The sequence below is a fragment of the Agelaius tricolor genome, unplaced genomic scaffold, assembly GCF_023055355.1.
Source record: "Agelaius tricolor isolate 1412-34295 unplaced genomic scaffold, bAgeTri1.0.p SCAF_16, whole genome shotgun sequence".
Lineage (NCBI taxonomy): Eukaryota > Metazoa > Chordata > Aves > Passeriformes > Icteridae > Agelaius > Agelaius tricolor.
In genome coordinates this window covers 16,187,561-16,211,113 of record NW_027269276.1, presented here as the reverse complement: position 1 = coordinate 16,211,113, position 23,553 = coordinate 16,187,561, and the positions used below count along the sequence as shown (strand labels likewise).

The window sequence follows — 23,553 nt, the reverse complement described above, 5'->3', positions numbered from 1 at the left end:
CCCTGTTAAAGCTGTGTTGTCAGTGGAGAATGAATATAGAATTTTTAGTGGTTTTTTTGGCATTGAAGTAACCTGTTTGACATGTGCCATGTAATCATTGTCCCATACTGAGGGATATTTAGTGTTACTAAAGTCTGCAGCACTGGGCTGCTGAGTGGTGCAGAGCCCTCTGAGCTTACAGTCAGTGTCCTGCTGCTGATTTCTGGGTGCAAAACAGGGGGACCTGAGACTTGTTACATTCATTGCTACTGTGGAAGAGTAGATGAAGCAAAAGTCTTCATTTTTACTGTCAGAGTGGGAACAGCATTGACCTTTGGGGAGGCCAGTTCTGTTTGGAAACATTGCTGAATATTGCTAAGTTGGCACTGTTTAATGTGTGTGCACCTGTGAGTTCAAGTTTATGTTTTTACTCTCTGGTTCATATTAAATTGCAGGCTAATATGGGCAATGGAAGCATATCCTTCTGTGGCTTGTCTATGGACTGGAATGATGTTCTGGCAGATTATGAAGGTAAATTTTTGTATATTACTGTGCTTGCATGGAAATCTAAAATTTAGAAAAATGCCTGTTTTATTCATGGCCAATTAAGAAGTTTGCCCAACACATTCCAAATAATGTTATCTTCTCTGTTGTTTCCTGAGGAAAGATGGAGTTTGTGTTCAGACTGTCTCTGTGTCTCATTGTTCTTCAGTTCTCTTTCTGCATCTCTCTATTAGAATTTTATGGTTTTTAATCCAGATTTATATTATCATCTGGATAAAAGTGTAATAAAATCATTAAGCATTAAAAAAGGACAGGTATTAAAGATGCTTCAGTCTGTATTTGCACCCTGGCCCAAGGAAACCCATCTGAGAGAGAACTAGAGAGACTAATCCTTATTATTGGCATTTCTTGTAGAAAAGTGTGTTTAAATTATCCCCACTGTGGCGGTGTTCGGAGGGGTCCCAGGATGAGGGAAGAGACAAGAATCTTGACTCCATGTTTCAGAAGGCTGATTTATTATTTTATGATAAATATTATACTAAAACTATACTAAAAGAATAGAAGAAAGGATTTCATCAGAAGGCTAGCAAGGAAAGGAAAAGAATGGAATGATAACAAAATCTTGTGACTGACCAGAGAGTCTGAGACAGCCGGACTATGATTGGCCATTAATCAAAAACAACCACAGGACACCAATCCCAGATGCACCTGTTGCATTCCACACAGCAGATAATCATTGTTTACATTTATTTCTGAGGCCTCAGGAGAAAAAATCCTAAGGAAAGGATTTTTCCTAAAACATGTCTGTGACAGCCCACCTTTGTTTGTCCCTGTGCAGCTCGTGAGTCGTGGCGCCAGAGCAACTCCTGGGGAGACCGAGTGGAGGAGGAGCCCGCGCGTCCCCCCGGCCACGGCATCCACATGCACGAGAAACTCTCCTCACCCTCACGCAAGAGGTGCTGCCCTTGGAGCCTGCCTGGCTCAGCCAGGGAAAACTGGCAGCCTAACTCATGGCTGCTGGAAACTCTTCAAAAATCTGCTCTCCTTGAGTGTCTGGGTGGAAAGTGCTACAGAAATCTGTATTTTTTCATGAGTGGGCTCGTACTTCATTGTCCGCTAACTAAAGAAGTCTAGAACAGTATTCACATTTACAGGAAATAATTGCCCTCCAGTGGCCTATTTGTTTTCTCTTAGTGAAATGGCATAGAAATGTTTGCTGCACTGTCAGTTAATATTGTCTAACTTGATTTTACTCTTCTTTGGTTTTATTAAAAGAACAATAGCAGAATCCAAAAAGAAGCATGAGGAGAAACAAATGAAAGCTCAACAGCTGAGAGAAAAGCTACGTGAAGAAAAGACACTGAAGCTTCAGAAATTAATGGAGAGGGTAAGTTTTCTGTGATGTAAAGGGCTGCTCTGCTGCCTTGCAGGAAAGGATTTTTTTCCACATATTAGAGATTCAAACTAATGGTGAAATGAAGTTGTCTAGTGGAAATGAAGTTGTCATCTGCATCTGAGTTTACATAGTTTTCACAGCTGACTTGTGCATCACAGCAATTAAAGAAAGCATTATTTCAAATCATGAACTTCTTGACTATTTTATAGGCAACAATCTCAGATTCAGGGAAGGTATGACAGGAAGAGAAATGTATTGCATGTATTCAACAGAAATGGTAAAAACTCACCAAACTGAAGCAGTGTACTTCGAATTAAACTTAAGGCAGGCTTTGTGTAGGGCATGGAAATACTTTATTACTGTGAAGAAAGCTTCAAGGATTAGAAGATTCAGCCCCTGTTGTCAGAGGTTGTGTTAGTAATGACTTGACTCCTTGTGTGTAGGAGAAAGATGTGAGGAAATGGAAAGAAGAATTGTTGGATCAGAGGCGCAGGATGATGGAGGAGAAGTTACTCCATGCAGAATTCAAACGTGAAGTGCAGCTACAAGCAATTGTGAAAAAAGCACAAGAGGAAGAAGCTAAGGTGGGTGACTTTGTTTTCAAAGGAACTATATAATAGCCATGCTTTTGTAAATGTTGTACTCAGAGTGCTTTGAAGTAGTTTGTGAAGGACAGTGCAGTTTAGATATGAACACTGTGAGCCATGAAGCAGATGAATGCTGATGCCTAAATGGTGCACTTTTCTCTAAAACAACTTAAAATTCATTAGCTGTTGTTAGACATCATGGTGGGTTGTTGTGGGAGAAAAGATGGGTTGAAAGAAAGAGCTGATCATTATCTTGCTGCTTTTGTTCCTCACAGAGTGTGGCAGCATTTTTGGTGATACCTAGTCCTCCTGGAAGGACTAGAAGATCTGATGATCAATTCTCTGCTTTTCCAGCTCCATGGGGGAGCTCATTTTTCTTCTCATTTGTTAAAAAGCCATTCTAGATCCAGCATTCTGTGTCCTTAAACAGTAGTTGTGTTGCTGTGTTTTGTACCACTGATGTTGTTGAGCAGCTGGGAATAGACAGAGACCTGCAGTTAGTATGTGGCAGCTATTCTAAATTAAGTATATTTAGTGCTCTTCTGACTTAATACATAATTCCATAAGGCAGTATCTAGATGGATGCTTTTTGGTTTGCTTCCTTCATAGTACTTTGATGAAATTTTTAGTGCGTTAACCCCAGCTTGCAGCTAAGCACCACACAACCACACACTTATTCTGCCTCCTGTCCCATGGGACTGGGGGAGGAAGAGAGAATCAGAAGTGTAAAGGTAAGAAATCTCATGAGTTGATACAGAAACAGTTTAATAACTGGATGGGGGAAAATCAGTTCAAAGAAAAAGGAATAAACAAAGAGAGATAAACGATAAAGAAAGACAAGTGATGCCAAAAGAAACAATTGCCAGTCCCTGAGCAGTGTCCCCACACCAACCCCTCCCCAGTTTTGTTGCTGCACTGATGTCCTGTGGTCTCAGATATCCCTTTGGTCCCTTGGCCTTGATGCTGTGCAAGCCCTGCTCAACAGTAATTCAAAGATCCCTGTGTTGTCAGCATAGTTTCCAGCACAAATCCAAAACATAGTCCCATCCTAGCTACTGCAAAGAGAATTAACTCTATTCCAGCCAAAAGCAGCATAAAAGAAATGAAGTATTTTATTTTAAAATCTGTTTTTCCTAAGTGAAGATACATGCATCTCCTTGGAACTGTTTCATTATATGATGAGCATGTATCTCAGCTGTGATTGATGCAGCTGTTCATTTGTGTTTCAAGATAAGCACAGCAAAACTGATTGCACTTTCTTACTTAGTTGCTGTTTCTCTCTTGGATTAAAAGGGTTTCTAGACTACCTAATTCAGTCTGCCATACATTGATTACTATTCCATTACACCAGTGTGACTTCTGTAATTGTACTAACTAAATCACACTTGCCATAGTTCCCCAGATAAGCAGATGTTTCAAATATTGTGTGTTTAACTGTGGGGGATCTGCTGGCTCATGAGGTTCTTGTTTTCTGGAAATCAAGGTTAATTGGGCCAGAAGGCTTTAGAGAAATAGCTGATGGGTAGGATAGCTGCAGACCATGGTGACTGTTGCTGCCCAGTTGGTTATCTAAATTCCCAGTGCTTGCTTGTTTACTGACCTGTAAAAGCCATCCTGTAAATGGATTCCAGTCAGTAAACAGAGTTACAAACATAATCCTACCACCCTTTTTCATGATCTGTTTTTGTCTGTGCCATATGTGTTCTCTTTACCTGTTTTATTTAGTGTACACATTGAAGCTCTTTTTAGCTAACCTTTTCTTACTAATTTTTTTTTTGTTCTTATGTACTGCACTGCCCTGTGGTTGAAAAACATAATATATGTTCATGAAACAGGCTATATGGATAAGAAATATTAGACTATGAGCCTGTTTGGTTTTTTCTTATTCATACTATGTATACTTACACTTTTTTGATCAGTAAGTTGACATGTATTTAAAGTTAGCTCAAAAGCTCTGTTGGATTCTACTAGCACTTGTGTATTTTACTGATTCATCCATCTGGGTTTTAATATTACACATTTTGTGACTGAGAGAATGGACTGATGAAGTCTCGATGCTGACAGGAATTGAGAGAAATTTTCTGTATTTTACCCAAAGTTTCTTGTTTCTCTGATACAATTCAAATTTTCTTTTTATATTCCATGGGCTGTCTTGGTTAAAACAAACAAAACAATAAAAAATCATTACAAAACCTAAAGACTTATCCTCAAGTTGATGATTTTCCAACTCATTCTGGAGAAATGTCCCACCGGTTTAATTATCAAATGAATAGTTAACAAATAGATGAAATTCCCCAAGATGAAATCTATTTCAACTTCTTGGGCCTTTTCTTACCCTTTCTGGTTGTTTTCAGGTCAATGAAATTGCTTTTATAAACACGCTGGAGGCTCAGAACAAGCGGCACGACGTGCTGAACAAACTGAAGGAGTACGAGCAGCGCCTGAACGAGCTGCAGGAGGAGCGGCAGCGCAGGCAGGAGGAGAAGCAGGCACGGGACGAGGCCGTTCAGGTAGGGCAGGTCTGCAGCTGCAGGGCACAGTGAATACAGCTTTGTGTTCAAGTGCAGCTTCTCTTAATTCCTGTGTGTTTCATGAGTAAAAGAGCAATGAGAATTCTCTTTTCCCTGGCTAGGAGCGCAAGAGAGCCCTGGAAGCGGAGCGGCAGGCGCGGGTGGAGGAGCTGCTGATGAAGAGGAAGGAGCAGGAAGCACGGATTGAACAGCAGAGGCAAGAGAAGGAAAAGGCACGAGAAGATGCAGCACGGGAGAGAGCCAGGTGACTTTGCAATTGTTTCTTTGGTTCCCTTCATTGTTATCCTCCCCAGCAAACTGCACCTTCTCTGCAACAGCAGTACCTTCCTGGTACTGCTTAGGATTTTCAAAAGTATCATTGATAGGGATGCTTGATGAATGGCTTGAAAGAAGAAATCAGGTCAGTCATCATAAATTCTGCATTATGTTTTTGTATTCCTTACATACATGCACAATGTAAGTTGTAAGGCTGTATTTTATTATATTTGTCTTAGCTTTATTGCAGACAAGACCTTGTAATAATTTGCCTTTTTCATATTTCACCTTAGTTTTTAAAGGAAACAAGATTTATGTACCCTTGTTCTCCATTTCCTCCGCTCTCCAGAAACTTTTGGACTTACTGGCATCAATTTGATTTCACATTGTTGTAGACACCAAAGATTACATTTGTGAAGCACACAGCCAGGAAATCAGGCTTCATTAATTCTGCTGCCTCTGAACTATAGGCAGCAGAATATAGTTATAGTTTTGCCCATAATTAAAAGTTCATGAAGGGGACTTCACATGGACTCTTCTCTCTCTTCCTTTAGAGCTGCAGGGAGAATGAATGTTGGTGTGCCAGACAGGTTTACTTTCCAGTCTGATGCAGTCTGATATATTCTACTTGTTTAATTTACCAAATTCTCTTTATATTCACCTCCTATTTCTCCCTCCTTTCCTGCAGTTCCCCTGCCACAAGCATTCCTTAAAACCTTGGGAAAAGTTAAGGTCTTTTCTATGATGGGTGTTTGCTAATGGTTCCTGATACATTTTTAATGTCATGGCTTGTTTTCTTCAAAATTGTCACAAAGAGGATTTTTTTCCCCCAAGTAAAATATTCAGAAATGCATTGATCCCTTTCATCTTCTGAAGTCCTGAGCGACATCATAAAGAGAGTCAGCTTTCCATTAGAAGTGCAATGAATTCTGGGCAGGATCTGTAGCCTTTGCTGGGACTTCATGGACCTTTCCTCATTGTATTGAGCCCAAATCACCTGAGGTTGAGTGACTTGGAAGGGATCCCTCAGGATCTTACACTCATTTGCAAATACTCGAGGAAGATTGGGACTAATGGGGAATCTGGTTATGCTGTTTTGGGAAGACAGACCCTGCATGTGTGAGGTTTCTATATCTTTCTGAAATTTGAGGAAACCCTCAAAGTAACCAAATGGCTGATAATTGCCTTAGTGACATCTTTGTCTTCTAAAGCCTTCTACAGTTAGATCCTGTTGAAAATCTTCAAGCAGGAAATTCCTTGCTCTTTGAGTTTAATCAGTGTTAAATCTGCCCCATCCCTTTGTTGCACCCCATTAATTTCCTCATGACTTGTAAGGAGAAGCAGTTTCCATTTGCCTTCCATTGCTATTGTGTGTCAGCAAATCTCTGTGTTTTTGCTCTAACACTCAGTTTTTAAACCCTTTGTACTTGATATGGCAGTACTGTGCTTGCACTTGTTTTTCTTTTGTTTTCTTTGCCAGATACTGATTACATGAGACATTTTTTCTTTTTTTCTTTTCCTTTCTTTTTTTTTTTTTTTTTTTGATAATTTTGGGAAAGAGTAGGAAAGAATGCATATGGTGCCTTAAAATGTGGTGATTCTGCTCTGTCAGTCATTACATCCCCTAATAACAGTTCTGAGGTTTCTATACCATAACAGAGTGAGGGGAGGACTCAGGGTCCTGGGTTTGGAGCTCAGCTTGACAGGAATCTGGCTGTGCTGTCCCTTCTGTCCTGGATTGCAGTGTGTTTTGGTGGAACCTTGGAGGTATCATTGGGTGTTTTGTTGGGTTTTTTTCCTGCAGCTAGGATTTGGCTTGTATCCTGAAGATTTAATACTGGCTGGAATGAGCAATTTTTGCAATATCTGGTTAAAGTTTCTTGAGTATAAGCTTTACCATGTGCATCTGTGGGTGATTAAAACATCTGTATGAATGGAATAGTGTACTTAAAACTGACTTCAAAAGCCCCTCTGCCCTTAACTTGTTTCCAGTAAAGCTTTAGTTGTAATTTCAAGGTATTTTATATTCCAGAGAGTTGAAATCCACAATACAGAAAATGTTGTTCTTGTCAATAGAAATCATAAAACTGTATAAAGTATCCTAACTATGGAAAAAGAATGCTTTTCAGAAAGGCTTGTGCAGGAGTTGTGTTGATGCTCTATAAATGGAAACTTGAAAATTTTGTTTCAAAGACAAAACATTATTAGCCAAACTATGAAATGGTAATAATCTGTTGTAGTTTGTAGCATTAAACAAATACATAAAAATGCAGACTGAAAGAAACAGCTAAAATAAGCTTGTAGTTCAGTTTTCCTTTCTGTACCTCAGGGGTGATAACACATAAAGTACCTAATGCTTCTCACCCATAATCTCCTCCCCACCCCTCCCACACACACAGTGATTGGAAGAGTTCACTTTTTCTCTCTGAAAGAACAATTTTTAGTGTTTATCATTTGATTTACTTCCTCTGCTTCCTTCTTTCCTATCCACTTTTATATTTCCTGTGGCTTTTTGTTTTAAAAATGTTACTTCTACATTTATGGAACTGATCTTGTTTCTTTCTATCAGATTTCTGTTTAAAAACCCAGACAAACAGGAATCCACACATGACAAAATCCATTATTGCTCTTTGGATAATAGTCCTTATGTCAGGCTCTCTAGTTTTGGCACTCAGGCTCCTTTAATTTCTTTAATTTTGGAATGCTTTTTGAAAAGATGGCTGGTGGCTTTGGTTGACTCCTGCATAGCTCAGTTTTACCCAGAGCCTTCATCATGTCTTTAGAGCTGCCAGGCTTCTCTCCCACCACGTTTTACAAATTTGTTTGTATAAACAGCATGAGTAGCTGACTTTCTTCCCCTTCAGGATTTAGTTGCTCCCTTGGCTTACTGACCACTGGGAAGTTGGGTCTTGATGAAACTTCTACCTGTGGGTTTCTGCTTAATGGTCATGGTTACAAGTCAAGTTACACCCCTTGTTCTTTTCTTAGAAAAAAAATCTAAATCTCTTCAACAGGGTGATACTGTTGGTCAGTTTTCTCTGGGAGTTTCTGTATTTAAATTTGTACCAATTAACGTTTTATAGAGCACTGCCCTGAGTGTTGCAAAGGGGGCTTTTCACTGTGTCCTCTGCTCTTCCCCATTGATTCAGTGACTGCAGCCCTTGGCTGAAGAATGCAAGCAGTGACAGGGTGTCACAGTCATCACTCTTTTGTGGCATCTTCTTGACTGTCACTCTGATAGCCAGTGCTCTGATTGGGACTGAGCTGTGATCCTGGTTCTGCTACAAGGTTCAAGTGTTTGTCTTGATTAAGTCTTTCAAATGAAAACATCCATATTCTCTAAGTTGTTTTTTGGTTTTTTTTCCTACTGAACCATCTTCAACTTCATTTTTGGGTTTTCTTGTTCTGCATTCCAGACATAGATGTGTCAGTATTATTAATGCTTTACACTGATACAAATTCTCCCTGTACTTACTATCCTTTGGTTAGAGATCGAGAAGAGAGGCTGGCAGCTCTTACTGCAGCTCAGCAAGAAGCCATGGAAGAACTGCAGAAGAAGATTCAGCTGAAGGTATAAACAGATACATTAGCTGAAAAATACATCAATATTTCTTTGCACAGTTCAATTCCATTTGCTGTCATTCAATGTGTTTTCTCTTCGTTGCTTTGTTTATTTTCCATTCAGCATGATGAAAGTATTAGAAGGCACATGGAACAAATTGAGCAGAGAAAAGAGAAAGCAGCTGAACTCAGTAGTGGAAGACATGCTAATACTGACTATGCACCCAAGCTCACACCCTATGAGCGAAAGAAGCAGTGCTCATTGTGCAATGTCATGGTGAGTTGGGCAGAGGGGACACTGCTGGAATTGCAGGACAAACCCAAGGCATGAAGCTACAAGATCTGCTTCACTCACTTGCACATTTACTGTGTCCCTGCTCTGCTTTTGTAAAAAGTGCATCTTATTCTTCTGTCCATGAGTCAGGTGGGTTAGGGAAGATTTAAAAGAGCTGTAGAGTTGTGGGTAGAATGGAGACTCTGGGCAGTGCTCAGTTATTGGCTGTCTGCTGAGAGAAGCAAGAACTCGGGAGCATCAGATGGAAGAAGGTAGTTTAAAGATAGATTAAAGCAAAGTCAAGAATGTGATCCTTTACATAGCAGGCAGCTGAGCTGGGAACACCTTGTTGTAAGATGCTGTGGGTGTTTGAATTTCCTGTGAGTTCAGGAGCTGATTAGTTAAGTGTAGTTGGACTGAAATTCACAGAGAAACCACATCAAGCTCAAGAAGTTTTTGAATTGAGTTTGCTTGGACACTTGAAAGTGTTGGACAGGAAAAGGAGTGTTCTCTTTGTCTCCTCTCTCCCTTTGGTGTCTGATTTTTTGGTCTCTGTTGGAAGCCAAGGACATTGCTTGGCAGTGTCCCAACCTCAGCTGGGGCTCTCTGCCTGTGCTGCCCTCCCTGTCCCAGGAATGGTGGGGGAAAGAAGCCACACAGCCATGGGCCAGAGCTGGGAGATCTCCTACTGATAACTCTGTCACTGCTCTGCAGAGGCTGTGCATTAGCAGGGCCTTACATGCCACTGAGCATTATTTCTCTGTAATTGCTGCATTAGGCAAGATTGCATGGGATCACCTCAGGCAGTGCTGGAACAGAAAGTCAGGCTCAGCAGGCTGGAGTCTTGTGTACTCACTGATGTTGCATTTCAGAATGAAACTCCAATATATAAAATTAGATTGAAGTGAAAATGAGAGCAGAGCCTAACTTATTTTTTTATCTATTATTACACTGCTGGCTAGCAAATCATTTTGTAATTTATTGTTAAGTCTTGCATAAAAGATGTTTATGTAAATTAGCTTGAGGTGTAAAGTACTGTACTTGAATTTCTGAACATACCCCTGACAAATTAGCATGTTTATATTACATTTAAAGTACTGTTATTTATATATTATTGAATTTGCAAAGGAAAAATAACTATTAAATTATTATCATTACAGATTTCATCAGAAGTGTATCTTTTCAGCCACATTAAAGGGAAAAAACACCAACAAGCTGTGAGAGAAAACAGTAGCATACAGGGACGAGAGCTTTCAGATGAAGAAGTGGTAAATTTTCTGCTATTTTTTCTGTAATTACTCCTGGTTTTAAATGCCATTCAGCTGAGCAGCCTATGAAAGTCTTGGAAAAGGAGTTGAACAAAACTGTTTCTGTTAGCATGGGGATCCAAGCAGACTGCCAATGAAAAGCAATGAAGGAAACAGTGCATTGACATACTGCAGGCAATTGCCATTTGAAGTTGATTCTTTATAAAATGTGACTAATTGCTTTTCTGTTAATCAAAGGCATTTTCATGTCACTACATTTATCTTTTCATCCTAAAAATCTTATACATTACAGTTGTCACCATCCTGCTATTTTCTTTGTTTCTTCTTGTTGCTGAAAATCTCTTAGTCCTTTTCTAGGTGAGTAGGTGTGCCATCCTGTATATCAAGGTCCATCATGCTGAAAACTGTAGTGCTATAAATTACTTCAAAATGCAAGATTTGAAATGTTTTGGAAGTATTAATGTTACTAAGAAGAATAATAGTTTTTCAGTAGCTTCTTTGGAAGAGTTGGCATTTAGAGTGATTTTGAGGAAGCACTGAGGATTTTATACTTTACCAAGAGGCTACTCCTCTGTAGGAAGGAATCTGCATAGTTGTCTCATGTAATTTTTTGTTGCTGATGCCAGAATTCAACTACAGTATTAAGGGCTTTTTAATGAGAATTTGGGTTCTGCCACAGCCAAAAAAATTTATGAATGCCCCTGTATTATATCTGTCAGGTTTTAGGAGGAAATAGTGGCATGCAAGCCAGTTCTTCAGCACCAATTCAGATTGAACTTGTATTTGGAAATCTGTTTCTAGCCAGGCTGATTCAGATGGCACTGTCCACTGATTTTTTCACTTTCCTTCACAGTTCTTTTACTATTTTTATTTACTGAAATCTTCTCTTTGTTTTCAGCTTCTTACATCTGGTTGTAACATGTTTTCCTTTTTAAAAAGCTTTGGAGAGTTTGGGTCTCTGAAGTACTGGAATCCACAGAGGTGGTTATCACTGAAAAAGCAGAAAAAGATAACTGGATAGGCACAGTAGTCTGGAGGAATAAATATTTGTGGAGTTGCACTTTCCTGCCCCTTCCCAGCTGTAGTGAAAGTACCTAAACTGGTTTATCAGATTCTTTCTTCCTCTTGGACAGTGGTTAGTGGGAGTTGGGTGGTTTTGGATTTGGATTTTAGGTGCCAGCCTTGCTGGTGTACGTATGTGAGAAATTTCCATACTGCACCTGTTTGCCTGGAGATACCAGCAGTGAGATTTCCCAGGATCTGTCCTGTTGTGGGCACTCCCAGGTATGGATTGATGTTTTCTTGGATCTCTCTGGCCTTTGCTGGTACCTGTCTGGCCACTTCTGGTGCCTGAAGTGTGGTTCTTGCTGGGCAGCTGGCTCAGAAGAGTCTGCAGGAACACTGGACTGGATTTCCTTGTGACTGGGCATTCCACACTCTCCACATCTCATTTGACAGCTGAGCAATTCCAGTTTCTGGAGAACAGTCAGCTACTGACAGCTGCCTTTGCACCCAGCTGGGGAAACAGAAGTTCCACTAGAGGGCACAAAGATCCTGATTTTTGTGCCTAAATCCAGGGTTTCTTAGCAAAAAAATTTGATGAAAACTTAAGGCCTAGATGAAGGTTAAATGTAGGTATTCCTTGAATAATGCTTAGTGCAAGAGAGAAAGGAGAGAACAATTCTAAGTGAATGAACAGCTTGAGAGTTACTATAGCAGATTCCAATATCCTTAATCAGGATGGTGCACAGTATTTGGCATACTGGCAATGTATGGATGCCTCCATTCTTAGGTATTTTATATATTATTCATAGCTATATTTCACTTAGTCCAAGTATAAAATTCTGAGCTATATTATTGTAACCTGAAATTTTCCAGGTCTGAGGCCTTCTCTGCTTTTTATTACCTTTTTTTTTGTTCAAAGAGCAGTAGTAAGATGCTCATTATAGATCTGGGCAGTGTAGAGGAGGAAAGCACTTTTACTAACCAGAGCAATCTGCTTTGTGTATCTGTTATTCAGCAAGCATAGTTAATGCCAACTTCACAACTAAAGCATTCAGTAACTTCTCAAGTTTTGAAATACTTGAAAAAAAAATTCCCAAGTTTTATACAGAAGTGAACCCACATTCCAGGGCAGCTTTGTAATAGTCATAGTTATTTGTTTATCACCCATTTCAATTTTTTAGTCAGTGAAGGTAACTCTAGTGAGAACAAACTTGTGCTACTTAAAATTATTACTTGTCATCTGTGATGTCTTTAGATTATATATGTCTTGTCTGTGACCCTTCTTGTTTGACATAAAAGATTTTATTTATATCACCTTTGACCTAATAAAATTTCACCTTTAGCCTCATGCACTTGACACCTCAGATAACTTACTCTTGATCTTTGACTCATTTTGTGTTCAGCCTCTTTAGTATATTAGGTAGCTGCCTGCAAAGAAAGCTTTTATAAAATTCTAATCTGATAATAGAATTTCTTTACTATTACTTGGGAAATCACAAGATTTGAAATACTTTAATTTTGTCCATATCGGTACCTCAGATTTAGGTGTCTCCTCAAGGCTTTGGAAACTGATTGAAGCAAATGATTGTATAATTTTTCTTCACAACATAAGGATTTTTCTTGGTTAATTTGACTGTAAGCAAAAAGTTAAAAACTTCTTAATGGTCATGGGCACTGGTTCCTCTGGGCCAGTTGGGTGGTAGGAGTCGATCTTCCCAGAAATAAAAAGAAGCTGCTGTATTCTAGGGGTTTTCTCTTTGCTGTAATGTCTATAAATTCTGTAATTTTAGAGACATTTTCAGAGGTAAAAGCAGACTTCATGTTGGAGCAATGTCTCACTGGTTTGGCATTAAGTGCTTATTGTGCTTAATTCCAGCATGTCTGGTGCAGGAGCTGACAACTGGGATTACATTGTCAGGAAGGGGAATTCATTTGTGGATGTGAAACGTGCAAAGAAAATAGTTTTGCTGTGAATGAAGATACAGAAATGAAAAGCATGGAGTTCATTCTCAGATTGTGTGGCAGCTTCATTGCACGTCAGCCTTTTGGATTTTCTCCATTTGGGGCTTTATTAATCTGCAGCTGAAACAGTTGCAGCTTTCTCTTACAGCAAACAGCTCTTGGTTTTCTAACAGTGTTATCCTGTAAAAGCAAATTAAGTTCTGTTCCCATTGGTTACCTCCTTTGTAACTTTGCTTTTGTCTGGCCTCTTGTAGATGCATTAATTCACCTAGGTGGTAAAACTGGCAGCAGGCTGAAAATCATCTTCAGTGCATTTCTGAAGCTCTCAGAGCTCCCACTGGCCCACATCCTTTCAGCATTATCTGCTGTGCAGTAAGAGCTTGCTGCCTACATTATCTCTCTGATAAGTGCCTGGCTGCTTCCATCAAACTCTCAGCTTCTCCTGCTTCTGCAGTGCCATTTTCTGTGCTATTGATTTCCCGTCCCCTCTCTCAACATCCACCTTGCTTTTAGTCCAGCAAAGGATGTAAACAGTGTAAGCAATTTGCTTTCATTGACTTCACTGGAATCAATTAGTATGTTGGTAGTCCTGACTAATTGCTTTGCTGAATGAAAGCCTGTGTGGCACAAAGGCCTCACTGAAAAGGTGCCTGCAAAAGCCACAGGACAACACCTGGTGATTTCATTATGCTGAGGAGTCTCTGCAAGGACCTTGTGGACGTTTTCTCCTACTTGTAGCTCCTACAGATTTTAGGAGCTGCAGGCACAATTTAGGTATTTTTATGCCCCTTTTATGCCCCTCTGCTTTCCCTTTTGCCTTTGCCTTTCTTGTCTCTCCTGGTTTGTTTGGAGAAATACACCCAAGAGCTCCCTTTGAACCATTGTCCCAGCTCTCTCTGTATCTCCTGGCCTTTAAATGCCATGGTTTAAAGGGACTTTCAGAATATAAATCATGTCATTCCATGTGGTCTATGAATGTTTCTAATAAGTGAAAAGCTCTTCTAAAAACCAGATGCAGTAGATAACTTGGCAGGATTTGGTTAATTTATATAAGGTGCATGCTACAATTTTATGTATTCCAAAGAAGGATGGAGGAATATTAATGAACTGTTGTTTGCACATGTGAAAAATGTGCTTTTTCTTATCAGGAGAGAAAACTGATTCTTTTGTCATTATATAAAGGCAACAAAGGACTTCTAAGAGGTGCATTTAGATCAAATGAAAACATAATCCCATGATGGAGTAGAGGGGTGGTTGTTGTCTGAAGACTGACAGCGTTAAAATGTGGGGATTTATATAAAGACCTGGTTGCTTGAGCCCACACACGTTCCTTTAAAAAAAGCTGCTGGCCAGTGACTAAAGCTCCCTGTGGAGTGTGGCTGCCCAGCTGGCTGGGGCTGCAGTGGGAGCTGTCCTGGCCCAGCTGTGCCCAGCTGTGATTTACAGAGTGCCTCCTGTGCTGGCAGTGCCCCAGGTAAAGCCGTGAGCCCCGTGAGGCTGGGGGTGCTGGGAGCCCGAGGCAGAGCTGTGCTGTGCCAGCCAGCACCACCCACAGCCACAGCTCCTGTTCACAGCACTTGGAACTTCTGAAAGGTTTTTAGATTTTAGGGGCAAGGAGCTGTTTTCCTAGAGGTGTGTGCTGCTTCCATTATTTCTTGCAAAGGAAACTACTGAGGGAAAAAGATGTGGCAATAGCTTAATGTCTGACCCTTGTTGTTCCTCATCTGTATCTACAAGGATTTTTCTTGTCTAGACACATGGTGGTGCCAGGATTTTGCTAATTTTTTTTTTTTTTGAATACACTATGTTTTCATTCCAATAAAATTATATATCACTACTGTTTTGTTGCTTTAGCCTTTGCAGTATTGAAAACATGCTTTTGTTTTCCTTTCTGAATCAGACTGTTTTCAAGTTCTTGTATTTAAATGAAGAGTAGTGTTTTATGAACTCCTTTGGTAGCCTGTCTAAAAGATATGATTAAGCAAAATGCAAAGTAATAATACTTAGCAGGGTCACATTTTTAGTTTCATCTAATAGAGGAGTTGGAGAGGTTTATACCTGTGGGTATGTGGCTTTTAAAAACCATTAGACACAATTAATACTTTTCTTTTTTATTCTGGAACATTCAGATGTATGTTACATGTCTACCTGTGTTCACAGAATCAGACTGGTTTGGGTGGAAGGGATCTTAGAGCTCCTCAGTGCCACCCCTGCCATGGCAGGGACACCTTCCACTGTCCCAGGCTGCTCCAAGCCCCGTCCATCCTGGCCTGGGGCACTGCCAGGGATCCAGGGGCAGCCCCAGGGGGGTCAGTGTGTCCAGCCTGGCTCTTGCCCTGGTGTTTGCCTTCACCTCTCCTGGCATTTGGCTGCTCCATGATGACCATTCCAGCTCAGGGAGATGGCCCTGGCCCAGCTCTGGTGGTGCTGCAGCCATTTCTGGGCTGTATGGTGCTGCATATGGTTTGGTCATATGTAGAGCAATATTCCTGTTTGCTTTATCCACAGACTTCATAGTAGATTCAGTTTTTTTCTTGGCATCTTATTATAGTTCTCCAACAGTAGCCCATTCTTCTTCTCTGTTGCTCAGGGGAAACAATCTGTAAATCACTTGCAAACAAGAACTTCCCATCCCAGTAAAGCCTCAGGTTCTGGTTGAGTTGGCTTTACTCAATTTTTTTTTTTCCTGAGGAAGGAAGGATGTCTTTTAGAGCAGAGTTGTGTTGCTAGAGGAGTGGAATTATGCCAGGCATGTGTGCTTCATTTTTGTTTATGGATATTTCATACCTTGTGGTACCTGTGGTCCTTTCAGTCCAGGAGCTCTGGCCATGTCATTCTGCTGGGAATAATTCTGTCCTGGAAGACATTGTCATGAAAATCAATGATTCTAAAGTCTGATCCTTGTTGCAGCTTACAGAAGGTCTCTCAGTACCCCATACATCAATTCTAGTTTTTTGTACTTTGCAGAGCAATAGCTTCTTACCTTTAATTTATTATAAAGTATTGTTTTTCTTGGCAAAAATGGCTGTGATTAATCGTGTATTGGCTGTGCCTTTAATTGGGATAGATCACTGCCAGCAGCTGCACCCTTCCTGTTTTTGGCTTGGGCATCTCCAATATCCACAACCAGTAAAAGAAACTACTGCTGGCAGGCCCAGCTGGACTCTGATCCCCCCCTTCCCCTCAGCTTGATCTGTCCTTGCAGTCAGGTGATAAAGTCAGAGCCTCCCAGCCTTCCTCCCTCATCTGCAGGGATGCTTTCCATGGCCAGGATGCAGAATTCTCATCACACACAACAGACACCTTTACTTCACTTTCTTTTCCTGCATTTTGGAGTTCCAAGTGGGAATGGTATTAAAAATCTGAAGAAATACTTAAAGTTCCTATTAAGAATATTATTTATCTTAGTGGCAGACTGTTGTCATTGAATCCATGGACAAGCAAGGTGACTGAAAGTGCAGTCACTGTCAGCAGTAAAAACAATTTTTCATTTGGGCATGCTGAAAAAAGCAGGATTAGTCCCTCATAGAAAAAAAACCCTAAATCCCAGATGTCAAGGAAAACCTATTTGTACAATGAAAGGTCACTCTTCAGTTTTGAATGAATAATAAAAGTTTTTTAGTGCTCTCAACTCATCTTCTAAAGTACAGTCTAGCATAGAAATGGGAATAATTAAAATCTTGATTTTGAGAAAATAACATCTGAAAATTCATTGCATTATAAGCTGTTTCATATACATGTGGCACCTCTAGTAACATTCATTAATAAGGATTACCTTCCTTGTTATGATTCTTCATATTTTGGAGTGGATCATCACTTGTGGTCTTATAATAGTATTTGATCTCTTCATGATGAAGAATTACTGATCATTTGTGTTTCAGGCTGTCATTGTTTAAAATTGAAGTGTGCTTTTGATATAACTCATAGTCTGCTTCAGCATCTGTTTTCCATATTAAATATTGTCCTAGATCATGAGGAAAAAATAAGATAGTGAGGAATTCTGTTGGAACATGTAGTAAAATCATGAACAAATATTCCTGTGGTAGTGTGATTTAGAAGTGAACCCTAAAAACCCTTCAAAAGTTGGCAAATATATCCCTTAAGTGATTATATACACAAGTAAGAAACCATTATTCCTGACATTGGTAATAAATAGTGAAAACACTTTTTAATGATTTTCTGCAGTTGCAGGCTATTGTTTATTTTGAAACAGGTAGAGATGTAAATCCAAAAGATATATGTAGGCTTCAGAATAGTTACCTATTGATTTGCTAGAATATACTCCTTATGTACATTACCTTTATGGAAAATATTTTATGGAAAGTTTGATATATGTATTTTCTATATAAAAATGGTAAATGAATGACAACTATTATTATGTGATATAAGCTACTACAAGTATTTCTATATAGTCTTCCTCATGTTTATATTTTAATGCTGATGTGAGAGGGCAAGTAATAACAAGTATTTGGAAGTTCTGAAGACTTAGTTTAGATAAAAAGCTGGAGACAGATGTTTTTGAGGTTGCCTTGGTCTGCAGAACTGGGTTAGAACACTTAGAAGAATTCCTTTTCTTTCAGAACTTGGGGATTCAAGGTTGGAAAGAGTACAAAAATAACAGAATAACCAGCCTTACAGTATTTTGGCACTTCTGCTTCAGTTCTGGCCAGAATCCAGAAATATAGAAGGGAATGAAAATGAAAAAATAACAGGGGGAAAAAACCTACAAGCTCTGAGATTCAGCAAGGTCATTTTGGCTCGGATTTTGTGGGTGAGAGTCCAATGGGCAGGAAGGTTTTGCAGATCTGTGGCTTGGTGAGTTTGTGAATGATGGAGCACAGGTCAGCAGCCCTGGGTGGCTGTGGCACTGCCAGCCTTGCCCTGCCCCTCTGGCCAGGGATGCCCTGCAGAGCTGCCTCCTGAGCTTGGAGCAGGTGCCAGCAGCTCCTGGTCCCCTGGGTGCCCTGCAGCTCCTGCCTTCTCCTGCTCCAGGGATCCCAGAGCCCCCTGTCCCTTCCTGTGCTCGGGAACTCTGTGCTTAGGGAGAGCAGGGATAAATAACACAGAGCATCTGCACTGGGGCTGCTCTGCACCAGCACTGCCAAAATACTGTAGGGCTGGTTATTCTGTTATTTTTGTATTCTTTCTTGGCTTTGCTGCAATATTGTCCTGCCTGTGCAGGCATGCCCCAGGCAGAATTCATAAAAAGGCAACACTTACTTAAAAAGAAAGGAACAGGAAATAAGTATTTGTGTTATGGTTACCTCTAATTTTAGAAGGAGGGAATTTTGTTAGGAAGAATTCTCTTTGGCACACTTCACAATTTAATAAAGTTCCTATTAATATTTTCTGAGTAGTGAAATGAATTATAACTTCTATGTAATACAGAGAGCCAAGTGTCACAGTGAAAAACATGGGGTAGGAACATAATTTTGCAGTTGTGTTCTGGTTTGAGAAATACATAGCCAAGGTTTCACCTGCCAGGGCCAGATCCATGGGTGCTCCTGCTGTAATTAGGACACTAAATAGGGAGAGCTGCTGAAGAATATTGGTCTTGTGAATGGCTGCTGTATGGAGAGGATGTCAGTTGGGAAATTTCTTGTGCAGCTGTATTTTATACAGATTAATGAGGTTCAGAATCCAGTTTAAGGTATGGTTTTCCTCATCCAAGCAGAAGTGGACCCTGCTCAGCTATATAGCATTTCAGCATTCTGTAGCATTTGCTGCACTGTCCATGGAACACTTTGCAATTATGTTTGTTCTGGAGTCTGAAAAAAATCACTTTTATTTCAGGGGATATTGATTATAATGCTGTTATCCTTGTAGTGTAAACATATAATTTAAGAAACAGAGAAAACATTGGTTATAAGAAGTGCTTAGTCAACTAAAATTATGAACTTCAAGATATCAGACTAACAGGGTAGATTTTCTGGTTCAGGCAGTTGAAGGGGACTATGCAGTAACCAGCAAGAATGTGACTTCAGGGGTGACCTTATTAGCTTTAGCTTTAATGCTTTTGGCAACTCAATTTCTCATGTAGTTTGTAGATGAGGCCCATCTGTTGCATTTGGAAAGCTTCAGGATTTTCAATGACTTGACCAAAAGTGAGAACAGTTGAGAATGGAGGGAGAAGGAAGGAATAGCAAAGACATTTTTTGTAAATAATCTAATTTCTGTCTGCTTTGTGATGACTGCAGTTTTACATGGGCAATAATATTAGTCTATATCACCTTGTTTGTAAATAAAGTATTGAAACTTCTACAGAAATTTATGTCAGTTGTTCTAAAAATTACTTCAGTGTTCTGTAAAACTTTAAACAACAACATGTGTCTGAACAAAGTGCCATTAAATATCCCATGGTGGGTGTTTACTACCTTACTTTTACTTCATGGCTTTTTCAGCTGGAGACTGAGGGTCTCCCCCTGAGACAGGTACAGGATACCTTGGGATTTTTACCAGTGGTTCTTGGCTTTGGAGAATGCATGGTAATAACACAGGAGAGAAGGAGCAGGAGTATTTCTGCTCTAATGGGTCACTGAGCCATCATCACACGAGCAGAGAGGAACATCCACAGGTGCCCATGAGGAAACCCATGTCAGCATTCAGTTCTTGTTTTGTTTATCTTGCAGCTGTACCTCCCAGCACAGAGCAGTGCCTGCTCTTTGTGGCACAGATTCTGTCACCTTCACAGGAGCTGAGCCCTTACTTTGTGATGTTGCTGATCTCAGCTGTGCAGCTCAGAGGATGAGGAGCAAGTATGAAAAATGATGGAAGTACAGAATGACCATCGTTGCTGGCTCTGGTTTAATCCTGAGATCAAAAGTGTTCTGTTAGGACAGAACTAGCAAAGTTAGTATATTGTACATAAGCCTTTAAAACAGAGCTTCAGAGAAATTGCACAACTAAAATTGATGTAGCTGAAACTAAAACTGCTCTGAAAAGTTTTGGTAGGCTGAATACAGATCATAATGACAGCAGCTTCCCTTAAAAAAGAGCCTCTACTTAAAATGTTTTGCATTTATAATGGCCTAAATTCTCCAAAGATCTGGTGGTTTCCCAGTATCTGAGGATTTAGGGCCAGAATGTGCTCTGCCTAGTGCAGGACCAGGCCAGTGATGACCCCTCACGTTGCCATAAGAAGAAACCCAGAATGCTTTTAGGGAGAGGATAAATTAATTTAATCTCAGAAATTCTGACTGCACTTAGCATTTACTTATATAAAAATAATAATTACAAAGAAGTGAAAGGCTTTCAGAAGAAGTGTGCTGATTACCCCTTTATCCTGCATAACATTTATTAGAAATACACCCACCCCAAACTGATGAGTTTCATTCTTATTTAAATGAAAGGATGGCAAAAGTTTGCTTTGAAAACACTGCACTGGCCTTACTCCCTTTTATGCTCTGATGGTTGTTATTTTTGTGGTGTGAACTATGGCTGGGCAGGTAAAATTACTCATGAATTTAATTATTTAAAGGATTGGACTTCCTGTACTTCAGTGTGACTCAGTGGATTCTAAAACCTCATTTTTTTCAGGTAACTGGTGAGAGCTCAATAAAACACACTGATAAATATTTTTCCCCTGCTCTGGAGGGTGATGTAGCAGCAGTTCTCCTCAGGTGCCAGTTGTCACCCAATCCCAAGCTATTTGTTATTCTTGTTTCACACCTGAATGGTGTCGGTCTGCCCACGGTGATAATCCCAGGCTTTGATCTGTACCTTCAGAGGGAGATTGTTTTTGTGACACAAGGCATTATTACTCTGCTCTGACTTTAATGAGCTGTGTGGATGAAGTCTGATATTAATCCACAGTGCCCCGTGTGAAAGCTGAGAACGCTGAGAACCGTGGTGCACAGAGGTGCTCGAGTTCCTGTGAACAAATGTGTTCAACCATCATGGCTGCTCTCCTGGCCCCACAGCCTGGGGCATGAATGTGCTTGTTGAACCCTACAGTTCTCTTCAAGTCAGCAGCTAATCACAGATAAGATGATGAAAAAAGAGATGAGTGTCTGTGCAGGGGGGTGCAAAGCTTTGTCTCCTTGCTTTGTGCCCAGCACAAGTGTGACCCCACGGTCACAGCTGCCCTGGTGTGGCTGCACAGCAGCCTGGCTGCCCTGGTGTGGTGTGGTGGCCATCCCAGGGTGCAGTGGGAGCTTTATTCCACTTTGGAGCAGTGAGAGATGTGATGAAGCAGAATGCCAGTTGCATGTTGAAGGAAGATGCAGAAGCACAGTAGCAGCCCTGGTTAGTTTTGTGTGTCGCCTGTGCTGCAGCTCACAGCAGAGACCTGAGGTGGGCTCCTGGAGGTGCTGGCCTGTAGCTTTGGAAAGCAGGGATGTTCATCCCAAATCCCATGGGAATCATTCAGAAATACCTTGCTCAGTCGATGTCCAGGTACCCTGAAGGCTGGGTACAAAGCAAAGCAGCAGTGGCATGGTCTGTTCTGAGGAAGCCCTTCCTTTTCTTAACGCTGTCAAACTCCAGCCCACCTGTTTCCTGTGCAGTTTGAACCTAAGGACTGGATTTCTGGATTTAAAAAGAAAATTAGTGCAAAAGGTATTTTTAAGTGGGTGTTGAGGGATACATCTCTTTGATGAGACAGAATTGAGCTGCAGGTTCATTACCAGGACAAGGATGGTTCATTCTGCACTGCAGCAGCTTGGTGGAGAACTCACTCATTGCAGTGATGCTCCAAGGGCACGGCCTCTGGAGGTACCTGAGAAGGTTTTCTTTGAAGTCCTTCTTGCTAAAACTAAATGGAAACCATTAAGGGCAGGGAAAATGCCTACAAAAGCTGTTAAAATTCCCTTACAAGCCACTATAGCAGTCTGTGGCAATGTGTATGGTTTGAGCAATGTGGACAGTTCATTGAGGAAGACTCTCCAGGTGTGCTGGGACTTAGCCAAGCTAGGCAGAGGAGCAAAGAGAAAGTCAACATTACCTTTAGAATTTGCTTAGAGGATAACATTGGATTTCTTTCAGTAGAATTAGATCTACTAATTCAGTATTCATTTTGCATTCCTGTGATTTAAAATGGATATTTCATTTACTGTTTCCACCAGATATATATTCCTAGGTTATACCATGCAGCACTGCTTTCCAAAAACTAAATGCTCTTTTTCCAGGAAATTTCACTGAGATTTATTTTGTTTTCAGCAGGCACAGTATTTTCCTGATCAATGAAAGAACATTGAGGTTGTTTTTTGGAAAATACTGTCTATAAATTTTTGTAGCACATCACCATTTACTTTGAATTTTAAGGGTACTTACCAAAAGGCAAAGAACAGCCACATCTGATTGTGGCCATAATAATATTCAAAGATAAATGATCCTAATAAGCTGTGGTGGCCTGTACTTCATAATAAGTTTGGTATTTTGTAAGAAAACTGATACAAACCTCAGTATATTAAAAGTTGTGTAAATGGTTCTAATAACTGGCATTGAACTGGTTGTTTAGCATTTCTTCTGTGGAGAACTGAAATTTTACCAATATTTTGCCTAAATTCAAATTTTTTAATGTGAGAGGAAAAGTAATAGTCCTATTAATAAATGGTAACGTTGTAAGTAGTGAAGAATAAAATATATTTCCATATATTTTAGTGAAGGTTAAGACACCTTTAGATTTTGATGAAGAATTAACATAAAAACTAAATCTAGCTTATTTCATGTAATGAGTTATGTTGGTAGGGCAGGTTTTCTGTAGCTGTAAAAGGCAGCTTGGAGTCCATACTTGCTAGGTAACAATTTCTTGAAAAGAAGGCACACTATTTATTGTTCTTCTTTTAATAATTTTTCTCCCTTTTTAGAAAATGCACAGCTTGTTCTCTCCAGTGTGAAATAATCTCTTTCCCAAGATTTTTTGTTTTTAAATTTGGCTTAATTTTCATAATCTTCAAATAAATATTCATCACTGTTCTTTTTCCTGGGAAGATAATCTGTGATCTCCATCACATACTATACCATTAAATATTATTCCCCTATTTTCTGCAGGAGCACCTGTCATTAAAAAAGTACATTGTGGACATTGTGATTGAGAGTTCTGTTCCTGTGGAACCATTAAAAGATGGAGAGGAGAAACAGAAAATTAAAAAGAAAGCCAAAAAGCTAAAGGCACGGATGAACTCCAGGTAGTACCAATTTCTTTTTATTTTTTTCTAAGTTTTGTTCTAAACTTTACCTTCTGTCCTCTAGTGTGAGTGCAGTGGAAGGCTGAAAAAAATGTAAAATTATT

General features: G+C 40.0%; 1 protein-coding gene across 4 annotated transcripts in view; it reads left to right on the top strand.

Annotated features, from left to right (window-relative positions):
- Positions 1-23,553, top strand: part of SCAPER (S-phase cyclin A associated protein in the ER) — a 142,432-nt gene that overhangs the window by 36,890 nt on the left and 81,989 nt on the right. For all 4 annotated transcript variants that reach the window (XM_071441781.1, XM_071441780.1, XM_071441779.1 and 1 more), the window contains exons 12-21: positions 435-510; positions 1,322-1,439; positions 1,759-1,870; positions 2,323-2,463; positions 4,821-4,976; positions 5,099-5,241; positions 8,742-8,823; positions 8,938-9,090; positions 10,248-10,355; positions 23,313-23,449. In XM_071441781.1, coding sequence (XP_071297882.1) covers positions 435-510; positions 1,322-1,439; positions 1,759-1,870; positions 2,323-2,463; positions 4,821-4,976; positions 5,099-5,241; positions 8,742-8,823; positions 8,938-9,090; positions 10,248-10,355; positions 23,313-23,449 — 1,226 coding nt within the window. The remainder of the gene's footprint in view (positions 1-434; positions 511-1,321; positions 1,440-1,758; positions 1,871-2,322; positions 2,464-4,820; positions 4,977-5,098; positions 5,242-8,741; positions 8,824-8,937; positions 9,091-10,247; positions 10,356-23,312; positions 23,450-23,553) is intronic.